The sequence below is a fragment of the Sebastes umbrosus genome, chromosome 16, assembly GCF_015220745.1.
Source record: "Sebastes umbrosus isolate fSebUmb1 chromosome 16, fSebUmb1.pri, whole genome shotgun sequence".
NCBI lineage: Eukaryota > Metazoa > Chordata > Actinopteri > Perciformes > Sebastidae > Sebastes > Sebastes umbrosus.
The window spans coordinates 1,544,265-1,556,846 of record NC_051284.1 but is presented as its reverse complement, the minus strand read 5'-3'; the positions used below and the strand labels follow the sequence as shown (position 1 = coordinate 1,556,846).

Below are 12,582 nucleotides of genomic sequence, written 5' to 3'. Positions count from 1 at the left end.
TGGCAGCCGTTAATATACCAGGTAAAGTCTATGTGTGGGAAACACTGTGTCATATCAAGACTTTCTCTTGACTTGGTTCTTGAAATATTACAACTTAATTCTCAAAACATGACTTTTATTCTGAAAGTCTATGACCTCAAAATACTGTGACTTTCTTCAAAATTCAAACTTTTTCTCATAATATTCCATCTTTTTCTTTAAATGTTCTGATTTCATCCTGAAAATTTGAGGACTTCATTCTGTAAATATTACTATTTTTGTGACAATATTATGACCTTTTCTGATATAACTTATGTAGTAAGGTTTTGTCTTTTTCTCAAAACACAGTATTAAGACTTTCCCCTCAAAATATTCAGATCTTATTTTTGTAATATATTTTATAATATTATGGCTTCTACCTGAAAATTGAAGCTTTTTTTCTCAAAATATTTTGAGGAAACTGTGGCTCGCACTAAATTATGCACGGCACAGAACATTGCCAGATTAGGTTTTTAGAAATATGCATAAATGTATAACTACAAAAATTGTTTTTTTGCAAAGTCCTGGAATAAGTAACCTAGACCATACTGGGACTAAACTTCATGTTGAGGTCACTTCTAAGAAATAAACATTGGCCTTGATGCAGTGAACTAGCAGATGGCAGAAAGAGAACAATGCACATGTCTGTCCATCATCTTCAATTCCTCGCTCTCTCTCCTTTCAAGCTTTCACCTGACCCCCAACCGCCCAGCATCACCAGCGCGACACTGGTAAACACTTGCATGACAATGGTGCCGTCCCACAATGAGCTGGGCTCGGCCCTGGCTGCTGCCATTGTATATTAATATGGTTGGCAGTTTATAATTCATAGGGCAGGATTACTTGGGAGTGCTGGTCCCAGGCCTGCTCCCAGCACTGACACAGCGAGTACTAACAATACTGGACATGCCTCGCTCTCCGCTGCCCACCCCAATGCCCATTATAATAATATATTCAAGGATTAAAGGGGTTTTATCTTAGAGACCCATGAATTATGAATGGGGCATTTCAAAATTTAATTGCCCCGAATTAAATGATTCAAGATAATGTTTCTTTTATAAATTGGTAATAGGGCCAGGGGGCAAAGTAGGGGAAAATACATTAAATAAACCCTTTCCCCCCCAACAAAAGGAAAAAGAAGAGGAATAATACATGGTTGATGACCTCGTGTCTCTGGAGGAGGAGATGGCTTGATCTAAAAAAAAAAAAAAAAGGTTTAAAAACAACATTACACACAAGAGGTGAGAAGTGAGATGAAGTTTAATCTGACAGCTTCAGGACAAGTTTCCTCATCAGCTCTACCGTTACTGTACACTCCAGGTCTTCAACCCACAACTACTGCATACGGTGAAATGGTGAGGAGTGTGGTTCAGCTGGATAGCAACGTACCCGCCCAGGACTTGTTGAGTCTATGGTTAAAGCTAGGAGCATGCACGCTCGCACGCACGCTCGCACGCGCGCGCACACACACACACACGCACACGCACACGCACACGCACACGCACACGCACACGCACACGCACACACAATGGTACAGAGGTTTTTAGAAAAGCAGCAAACAAACTAGATGTTTCCAATAAGGTTGTTAAAATTACATGATTGCATAAAAAATAGAGATTTGTGATGGAAAAGTGCTAGAGTCACAGAAAGACAAGTGACACATCAAACGTGATACCAAACAAGAGCATCATGCGGTACAAAGAGGTCATAAACATCTGACCTAAGGTAAACGGATCCTAGTTTTGGTCATACCACTTGGAGAGGGAACACCGTGGCAGTGATTATTCACTACCACCACTGTGAGCCCAACTCACAATATACGTGGTTGAGTCGAAATTACCAGGCCAAAGTCAAGGTTCACTGACAGTCAGAGCAGATAACGAGCTGAAATGTGTCAAAAGTAATATAAAAATCCAGCGAGAGCAAATATCAAGTAGGGGAGACCAGGGACAGTTGTAACGCTTTATTTCAATTTGTCGAGAAGTTCCAAAACCATGTGGAGCAGAACTACCGAGGGGTCATGCTATAACTTTAAAGAAACAGTTCAACACTGTGTGCACTTATTTACTTCCTTATTAAGAATTAGATGTGAAGATCAATACCGCTCTCCTGTTTATGCACTAGAAGTATAGACCTGGAACCAGGAGGTGACTAGCCTAGCTTAGCAAAAAGCTAGGCTAGATTCCACCACGTAACTCCCCCTAAAACCAAAATTCCCATTTCGTATGAGACTATTGTTGATTGATTGATAAGTCGATCAACATAAAATGAATCGGTAAAGTTATTGATAATCGATTAACCACTTAAGCAATTTTTGACATTCAACATTGGTTTTCTTAGTCTTTTATAGTAAAATGAATATCTTTAGAATTTAGGTAAAAAAACTAAACAAGAGCAATTTGTAGACATTACCTTGAGCTCTGGGAGACTGATGGAATTGTTCACTATTTTCTGATATTGGCAGAGAATTGGTAATGAAAACTAGTTAGTACAGATCCAACAAACAAGTTACAGCGTGTGAATTAGTGAGCTCTGGAGGTGGTTTCTCTCCTGACTTCATGCACAGGCAGGAGATTCATATCAATGGATTTGTCTCACTCTCAGATATACAGAGAATAAGTGTACTGTATTTTCTTAAAATGTTCTGTAAGTATGTCTATAACTGTAATATTGTATGTAAATATTGAAATTGATCGCAAACAGGTTACCAAACTGATCGCCGTATTGTGTCAAAAGATGTAAAACCTAAATTAGAACATTTAACAAAGCAAGATTTTAAAATGAAATGAATTTAACCAGTGTAGATAAATGTTATTAATTATCAAAATAAAAAGAAAGATAAACCTCTTCACACTCTCAAAGAATGACTCTACTGCAAGTTTTTTTTAATTTCTTTTTAATTAACAAAAATCTTTTAAATGTTAATTTTGCTGTAATTAAAAATACATTTAAATAGACTCTGCTAAATGTGTTGGGTGTATTCATTCCCATTCAGTCTATAAAACAGAAAATGACTACTTGAGCCGATAAAGGTAATTGATCATTGAGAACAAGAAGCTGTCAATCATTTGCAAACAAGCTTCTGTCACGGTTTGATATTTGCAAGATGCGCACAAGCAAGATGAAGGAAAAATGCAAATAGACTGCCTTAAAGCCGTTTCTGCAGACTTATTCTGTCATTTGAAAGCAGAAAGACAACCTAACAGGGCATATATGTATGCAGAGTCAGTGTCATCACAGCTTGTTTCTGATTGGAGGAATACAACTGTCCCCTTTCTCCCCCACTAAGTGTGGAATTAGGAAAGTCTTCTGTCTTATTTTCATAGTTTTGGCTATCATTTCTTTCAGCGATAACGTATTACCCACCTGCTCCACTGTAGAGATAGTGGACAACAAGGCACATTTAACCTATTTATCTAAGGAATTACTTAAAGGGGACATATCATGCTCATTTTCAGGTCCATACTTGTATTTTGGGTCTCTACTAGAAACATGTTTACATGTTGTAATGTTCAAAAATCACTTTTACATTTTTTTCTCATACTGAATATACCTGTATTCACTCTCCGTCTGAAACGCTCCGTTTTAGCGCATGTCTCTTTAAGCCCCCCCCCTCCTGAAAATGCCCAGTCTGCTCTGATTGGCTTGTGAGAAAAATATGGTGCACCTTTGTAAAGGTAGTTGTCAAGCTGTAGGTAGAGATACTCATTCTAACGAGCCTCCATGTGAACGGGAGCCAAATCTGAACGGCGTGTTAAATCCCGTTTTCTGATCTCGGCAGCCCACAAAAAGTGACTGGGTCGTCTTATTTCACAGTTCGTGGGTTGGTAGGAACTCCAGATATCCAGATGGATGAACACAAGCACTGAACAAGTAGGTTTTTCATGATATGTCGCCTTTAAGATAAGAGGAGGGCATAACCAGGAAAGATAGCCCATTTTGTACCAGAGCTAATTCCTGGTGTGAGTTTGGCCTCCGTACTTCCTATTTAACTATTGAACTATTGAACTCCAGTTCAACTTGAAGGAAACTAGAGTGAAACATGTTTATTCTACTGTGGTTGTGCAGTATTTACCAGAGTATCAGTCGGGAGCATTAAAGCTCATTCTTAACTTTGAGAACAGTCGTTTGTCAAGATAATCTGAACTAAACTACACTTAATAGTGTTTTCTGGGGCTTTCAACCACATCTCACGGTCTTCATCAGTAAATGGAGTTTGGTCAGTTTTCCTAAAGTTGGTTTAGATGTCATCATGTGACCTACAGTAAATATGGCACTGGCATGATACGAGGTGGTTGCATATGGTTGGAGATGGTAACCTCTGGTGTCAGATGGGATTGATCTTTCTCCAGACGTCCACTGACTTTGACCCTGATTGGTAAGAGGACTGGGAAGGGGTCAAAGTCATGGAGTTAGTGGACGTCGGGAGAAAGATGGAGGACATCCAATGCAGAAGACGTTACGACTTCTCCCCCATATACGACTGAGACCTGCCAGAGTCAGAATGAGAGTCTGCACTTCAGGCCGACACAGACTCAGGTGACAATTTATATATACTTTATATATTATTAGATTGTTCTTATCCAATACACCTTACATATAAGTCTCCGAAATATATCATTTATGGCCTCTGCCCACTTACAGTACAGTTCCACAATAAACTCCTACATCAGCCTACATGAATCTCATGTTTTAACAGTACCACTCTTATTTGAATGCCTGTGTTGATCATCTGTACCGCAAGAACATCGTATCTCAACACAGTCAAAGAAATAAAAAGTGTGCGTCTCTCCTGATTGGCTGCCGACAGCTCAGTCAGCAGAACTCACTCAGTCACACTGGACGGCAGCAGAAGAGCAGCATGAACCAGCGTCTGGTTCAGAGGTCATTTAGCTGACCTGGCTGCATCCAGCGCAGGAGCTGAGAGCGTCAGAGCAGCAACCAGAAACGCTTCCATCACCCCTCTCTGCGTCCATCACAGCTTTGTATCTAAGTCACGTTGAGACAAAACTCTGTCAAAGTTTACAGTCTGCCATGCTGTGTTGCCGCGTTGCTCCGTCAACAATGACGCCACTAAACAAAAAGTGATTGGATTAAATGCGAGTGGACTCGGGGGGCTTCTCAACTGATGATTAGGATCATGGACGTTTAGGGGGCAGCCCTATATACAACCATCTGTTATCACCTGACCCAGGTTACGTGATGACACCTTAACCAACAACTACATGTTCCCATTGAGACCGTGAAATGTGGTTATAAGCTCAAAAAAACAACAACTTGTGGGTGGACCTTGACTTGAGATTTTGCTGAACTTTATCAATGATTGATATAGTGGCCATTGCAACTGTTGTTGTTCTGCTATTGAGGCACATCCAGTTCCACCATAAACCCCTCTGTCCCTGCATCAAGGCCTTTACACACGGGCAGCGCTTTTTTCGTGCGATTAATCTGCACATCAATATATTTTTTCGAACTGTTCTTTTTGTCATGAGTACTTTCACACAGAACGTGAATATTACAACACAAAAAAGCCTCATCATTTTTTTTCCAGAACAAGGTTGATTTTCGGTGCTTTAGCATAGCCAATAAAGGCAAACACGATGTGCGGAACGGGTTGAGTTATGCCGATATTTCTAGAACAACAACATGGAGGCTCCGTAGTCCGATCCATTACAAACTTTATTATTACTTTCAAGCTTGACAAAAGCAGCTCTGACCAGATCCACTCCTTCCGTTCTTACCTTTCACAATAAAAGCCCTAGACATATGATATTCGCAGGCGAGTATAACACATTTTCATGTTGTTTATTCGTCACGCTCCCGGTGTGTAAAGTCCTTTACTGTAGTAGAGTTGAAGCACAAAGTAGCTACACAAAGTCATGAGTGTGTTAATGGACATTTTAGGTTATGATGTTTGAATTTCACTTCACTTTTTCACGACCAAATAGGTAGTTCAGGTAAATGGGTTAAACTGGAAGTACCCACAACCACAATAAGGTCAAATGTTGTAACTGATAAGAATCTTGGCCAAATGATTGTAGTATTGACTATCAGGGACTCGGTCAGTAGTGGCTCTTTGTATCAGTGCACAGAGTTATTGGGGCCCACCCCTACAGTCAACACAAGCTAAAGAGTGTAAGAACCGTGCTGACGGCGCTTCCGTGGTTTTCATACAAAAAGTGTCATGTTGAAAATCAGTGGAGCAAAAAGCTCCCAACAGGAGAACTCACATAATGTCATCGTCTTCTGTCTCATTGAGTCCTCAGTGGTGCGTATGGCTTTCTCAGTGATCACTGGGTCACTCAGCACTCCTTTTGGAGACATCTGAAGATAATTATTACTGCAATGTAAACGGAGTACATTCATAAAGATACGTTTGAAAACACAATAAAACAAAAATCATTGTTTCTTAATAAGGGCCGTAACGACGTAATGACGGGAAATGTACAACTTGATGGTAAAAAAAAAAAAAAAAAAAAGTTCTTCATTAAGAAAGCAAAAACCATCTTCCATTTTGACCTGTCATACCAAAACCATAACAGTGACCAGCGATTTAAAACAAGTGTTCTCTTGGGCGAATAATTTGATGTTTTGCTTGAAATGATTTGAACCAGAAAACAAGGACTAGAGGGCAGTGATGTCTTAACTCAGTAGCACACCCCAAAATGCACTAGAGAGTATGATTGTCAACTCAAAGCATACTGGACATATATGGGGCAAACCGCAGTAATAAATCAAGCAATTCACGAGATTAGGGAGACATTTTGGCTTTGTGGAAATAACATTCACCTAACTCCATTTTCTTTTTTTTCACTTCACCTAACAATTTGCTGGAATCAGTTTGTGGTGTCCCCCTTTGCTTTCTTCCTATGCCGTAAGCCTCCAACTGTTATGATGTAAACCTACGTTTCAAACTTAAAAAAACAACTAATTTTAGAGCTGTTCTGCGCAGATGGCTGAGGGACACACTGACAGCATTTAAAACAGGTTCAGCTGCGGACAACTAAGAAAAGCCACGCTGGATGAACGTCCAGTCAGAAAGGTTCTGCCACTTTCAATTCAATTTTGTTTTCAGCTTCTATATTTCTGTGTCATTTAGCAGACACAAAAATAAATAAATAGCATGGGCTGTGGCAGTAAGTGAAATTAATTTAGTCACTGTTCTCTTTGGGATTATCTTCAGTTCGACTGGCACTTAGGTCGGCCACTTCCCTTTGGCCCTTTTGGGTTGAACTTCCAATCGAGTCCAAAGCTGAATTAACATCTTTGCTGACCTTCTCCTGAGTCTCCTCCTGCACCGGCTCTCCGTTAGCCTCCATATCCATACCATACACAGCCTTCTCTCCATTCAGGAGGTGACTGTGTTCCTCCACCTGGATCTCCTGGCCTTCTTCCACCTCCTCCAGGTTGCGTAGGATAATAGGAAGCTTTGCATCTGTGTCAGTGTTCTCCAGCAAAGCGATATCGCTTTCCTCGTACCGAGGCAACGGAGCGCCCTCTTCCAGCTTCTCCTCGAAGTGAAGACGTTTGGCCCGTCCACTGGCCGACGCCTTCTCTAGGATCTGCTTCTCGGCCAGGCGGAGCTGGATCGCCACGCGGGAATGGAGAGACAGATCAGGTTTCTCAAGCATGGAGCAGTCCTCCTAGAAGAGACCAGGCCAGAGTTAATAGAAGAATAGAATAGAAGAATAAAGAGGGAGGGACAGATGACTAAAGGTCATTAGAAGGTCAAACAAATTAAACTAGACATATTCAACTCCAAAGTGCTCGTCAGATCTTCAAAAAGCCCCCCCCCCCTTCCCCCCACACACACACATTTCTGTATTCAGAATTGGGGAAGCTGCATCCTACAGTTTTTGTAACTTTCTGGAATCGTCAGTCCAACAATCACACATTTGATTATTTGATGTGAGCCATTCAGAAGAAGAATGAACACTTTTGTTTGGACGAACCTTTGTACAATCCAGTTCATCTGAACCATCCTGAACCCTTGACACCCGGCCTATGACAACATTCAACATAACATCAAATTCCAGCAGACTGACCTGTGATGTGGTCTTGTAGGTCTTGAGCAGCAGAGCAGCTCGGGTCTCTAGGAAAGTCCACAACTTGATCTCGTTCTCCCAGCTGACAGGGAACTCGCTGTTGCCCAGGGTGAAGATCTTATTGATGGCACGATCTCCAAGCAGGTAGTCCTTCAGTTCCTCTGAAATCAAACCAAATGTTAGCATGTCTTCAAAAGAAACTGAAGCACAACTGCAAGCCACTAGAGAAAAGTAGTGAAGGCGAGCGACACTGACTATAAAAGGTAATGTGTCCGTGAGACGTGAACCTACAGGAAGGCAGCTAGTTTCTTAAACCCATGGTGGAGCTCATGGAAACACTGCCACACGTTCAGTAATAATAAACTGAGTAAACCAGCGAACAGCACTCCGTGCACCAGCGGGCAAGGTGCACGGAGTGCTGTTCGCTGAATAATTATGTATGGAATTCTTATTTCACACTGAGAATCAGCAGTTTATTAATATCTGTAGAGGTTCTCATTGGTCCAGGTCACTGGATATCTTGTAGTCTCACATCCAAGAGGCTTCATCAATATGGAACCGATTGATGAAAATGTCCTCTTGACCAAACAGACAAAGTCCAGTTGCTTTAAATGAACTCCTCCAATTATGTCATGTAAAACTAGAACGTTCCTCTGCTGTAAGAGACAAGGAGAGCACTCCTTTTTAAAAGGATTATATTATACGCTGAATTTATGACATTATTCTACTTTTTACTTTGCTAAGTTTATAATGTAATGATGTTCTCATAATGTAATAAGTTATTACATTACGAACAAAGCTGTTATTACGTTATGAGCTTTTATTATATTGAAGTTATTACGTTATGAGTTGCTACATCATTGCAAGTTGCTAAGGAAGACAACAAATACAGTCCAGGTGGCGATACACTGGACATCTTTTTGGCCAATATTATAGGGCATTGTTGGTAACGGGACATTTAGTGATACTGGGGAAATATACTATGGAAGTGTAATCAGTACGAACATGTTGAGAAAACCGCTAGTCCAAGTTCCGTTCTGAAGCGGCATCTACAACACACTCCCCGGCTCACAGCTGTGTTTACCCAGAGGTGGAGACCATATCCAAGCTGAAGTAGCTCATAGTTCTTCCGTACCCCGAGTACATCAGTGTCTTGTCACTGTGGTACGGAACAACAACAGGTTTTGCAGCTGCCCCCCTGAGGCACAGAGAACATCACACTATATACCTAACTCAGATAGAGATAAGGTTGAAAATTCCCTTTAAACATGGCTTCGATACATGGGAAGGTGAAAGAGGAGAACTGCAGCTCCCTGGTTGTGTGCGCACACTATTCCATCATGTCACATCTGTTAAGAAATGTCAACACACGCACGCACGCACGCACGCACGCACACACACACACACGTAAGAGATGATGTGGCCTTGTGTGGTTGGGGATTTATGACACCGGTGCCATTCTGCATATATGCCGATGAATATTGTAAATCCCCTGGTGAGATTGCTCCCTCCACACATCTGGTGGCCTGCCTTGATCAATTAACCAGCTCAGAAATGGACAGGCCTTGCTCTTCCCCACTCTTTCTCCTCTACCTCCACCTCCTCTCCATCTCTTACCCTCTGCCGATGTGCGGAGGAAGCTGTCGCTTGACAACGCTCTCTGAGGAGCGTCGGAAACTGTGGCATGTTTTGTTTTAGGGTGTGCTGCCAGGTTTGTGGCTTCGAGGTTCCACAGGGAATGTCCTGCTGCTGATATTTCACAGTGTGTGTGTGTGTGTGTGCGTGCGTGCGTGCGTGTGTGTGTATTGGTGTATCTGTCAGTGTCTTACCTTCTGTCATGCAGAAGACTCTGAGGAAGGCTAGGAGCTGGGCTGAAATGGGGGGTTCATTACAGTGCAGAGCAAAGATACAGGACCTGAAAACAAAACATACAAACCAACGTATTAGTAATACATCAATAAACACATCCAAGAATCAAAAAGAAAATATGTGCATTGTTCACATGTAAAACATGTCTGATTGTATTATAAAGGACTAATCATACAATAAGCCTGTAATAAACATTCTGAACTGACAGCAGCAAAAACCTGCAGACAGACCTTAGAGGTCCCATATCGTGCTCATTCACAGGTTCATACTTGTATTTTGGGTTTCTACTAGAACATGTTTACATGCTGTAATGTTCAAAAACACAAGATTTTTCTCATCCTGTCTGTCTGAATATACTTACAGCCTCTGTCTGAAACGCTCCGTTTTAGTGCCTGTCTCCCTTTTTCATATGTCCCCTTTAAAGGAATAAATCAACATTGTGGGAAATGGGCTTATGAGAAGATTGAGATCAATGAACCTGGCACTCCAGAGACGCTACATTTAAGGGCTGGACGGATTAATAAACTGCCACCAAGAAATAATTCCAGAATGTAACTTCTCCGAAAATTACAAGCTGTTTATTTTGATATTTCTGTTCATGTATGGGTTGAACTAACAAGACAACATAGAGTTGTTGGTATGCCTTCCTTTCATTTTTAACAGATCCAGGCTAGCCGTTTCCCACTGCTTACAGTCTTTATGCTAAAGCAGACTAAACTCCAGCATGAGATGGACATCATTCTTCTCATCCAAATCTCAGAAAGAAAGCAGACGAGGTTATTTCTCAAAACGCTGATCTGTTTCTTTAAATTATCTTTGTCTGAAATGAGAAGGATGAAGATATGAAAAACAAATACTATACAATAACAACTGTATACTTGAACATATTCCCTAAACCAATTCCATCTTTTGGTTTCTTTAGTTAGTTTATATTTTGTACTTTGGGGTACAGGGATCTTTAAAAACAGAAGAAACAACAAATCTGAAATCTGAAGCTTTACACACAAATAAACCTGAATTCCACTACAGCAAGTATAAAAGGTACGACTGATGACACCACCTCTGCCTGCAAGTCAACTGATTCTATCAAATCAAACTCTTGTCTTCTGTCTCTACATGAATAATACTATTGCTGTTTGAAGTGTTCCTCAGGATGGTGAAAGTCAGCAGTGTGTCCGAAAATATATGAAATAAAACAAGTGTGATCCAGGACTCAGCAGAATTCATTCCCCATCATAACATTACACACCGAGGTAATTTGGAAGAAGACAATATTTTCCTCGTATTTCAGCAAAGTGATCGATGTAGCACAGGGTCGACATTATTACACCGCACAAATGCATTAGAGCTGCCTCCCCGCTCCTATTAGATTACCCCTCTGTCCACTGCTCCAGCTACAGAGCATCCAGGTCAGGGAAGGGAACTCTTTGTAGAAGAATGCTGTTCTCTAATCTGCTGTGTGTTTTTGTAGCAAGAAGAGCCAATTACAAATTTGCAAATGAATAGTCAAAAGTGCTCACTTAATTCCACTTATCAGACAGAAACGAAGTCGAGAGAAAAAAGGAGAGATTGTCACGTTGTAGAGAGAGAGTCTGATGATAGCAGCCGCTCAACATCTCAGCGAGGCCTGACACTAAATCTGTTGCTGTTTCCTTTGAAAATGATCTACGAGCATATCTGTCAGTTTAATAGAGCACCGCGGCAACAACGGGGATTGTTTCATTTAATTTCCACTGTTGAGATTTAGACTGTCATCAATAAGAGATTAAAAGGCATCTGATTAAAAATGCCAAGCAGAGAATGCTGCATACAATTAAGGGGCTAATGATAAAATGATTAAGCTTCTTGGTGATGAAAGTGTTGGGGCGGATGATAAATTGATACTTGGTGGGGTGAGGGGGGGGAGGAAAAGAAGAAAAGAAACCTGCTGTAACATTTATATTATGTGTTTCAATTATGCCAAAGGGGGGGCCTAATTGGTTGAAATATCTACTGTTGGAAGACAAAATTGCACCGCGCTGATATGAAAGGTGTACGGAGTTAGTCATGAGCCTGAAGCTCTCCTTGACCCATATTAAAATCTTTAGAGTAAAACGCCTCCAGCTGAGTTTGCAGATTCAGTCACCTATGAGAGGAGACACTGGATTTGTGGAGAAGTAGAAAGAAAAGAGGAGGAATGTTTGTCTTTGACATCCTTGTGAGAAAAAGAGGAGTAGGACATACGCTGGGATTCCAGCTCTTGCCAGCACTTCGGCCTTCATGGCGTAGAGGCGTTCGCTCTTACTGACGCCCAGCTTGATCTTTACTCGGTCGTGGGCGTTGTCTTGGAAGAAGAAGCCGTTGTGGATGACAAACTCAGCATTGGATCTCGTGCCGTAGAAGATGTAGATCTACAGAAAGAAAAAATCATCAGCCTCGACACCATTATCATCACCTGTGTGGATGACAGTTTCTTTTTAGATCCAAATAATACACAGCATGTTAACCCTTCGAACCACAGACTGCCTTCGCTCACTTTTCACTCCTTTTATTTGCGGGCTCGTGGCGTTGTCACAATGTGAGTTAGCTAAGCATGCTACTGTTGTTGTTTTTTCAGAATACATTTAACTTCTCAAAAATGTCACCAATTAGTATGTAAGTAGTAGAACCA

At 41.2% G+C, this 12,582-nt stretch overlaps 1 protein-coding gene across 3 annotated transcripts in view; it reads right to left on the bottom strand.

Annotated features, from left to right (window-relative positions):
* Positions 1 to 1,260: 1,260 nt before the first annotated feature.
* setd3 (SET domain containing 3, actin histidine methyltransferase) overlaps positions 1,261 to 12,582 on the bottom strand; it is a 40,715-nt gene continuing 29,393 nt past the window's right edge. For 2 of the 3 annotated variants that reach the window (XM_037747567.1, XM_037747568.1), the window contains exons 10-13: positions 12,156 to 12,322; positions 9,893 to 9,978; positions 8,064 to 8,224; positions 1,261 to 7,661 (exon numbers count right to left, since the gene is read on the bottom strand). In XM_037747567.1, coding sequence (XP_037603495.1) covers positions 7,170 to 7,661; positions 8,064 to 8,224; positions 9,893 to 9,978; positions 12,156 to 12,322 — 906 coding nt within the window. In that variant the 3' untranslated portion in view covers positions 1,261 to 7,169. Of the gene's footprint in view, positions 7,662 to 8,063; positions 8,225 to 8,552; positions 8,720 to 9,892; positions 9,979 to 12,155; positions 12,323 to 12,582 lie in introns of those variants that run through there. The other variant, XM_037747569.1, reaches the window with a different exon arrangement.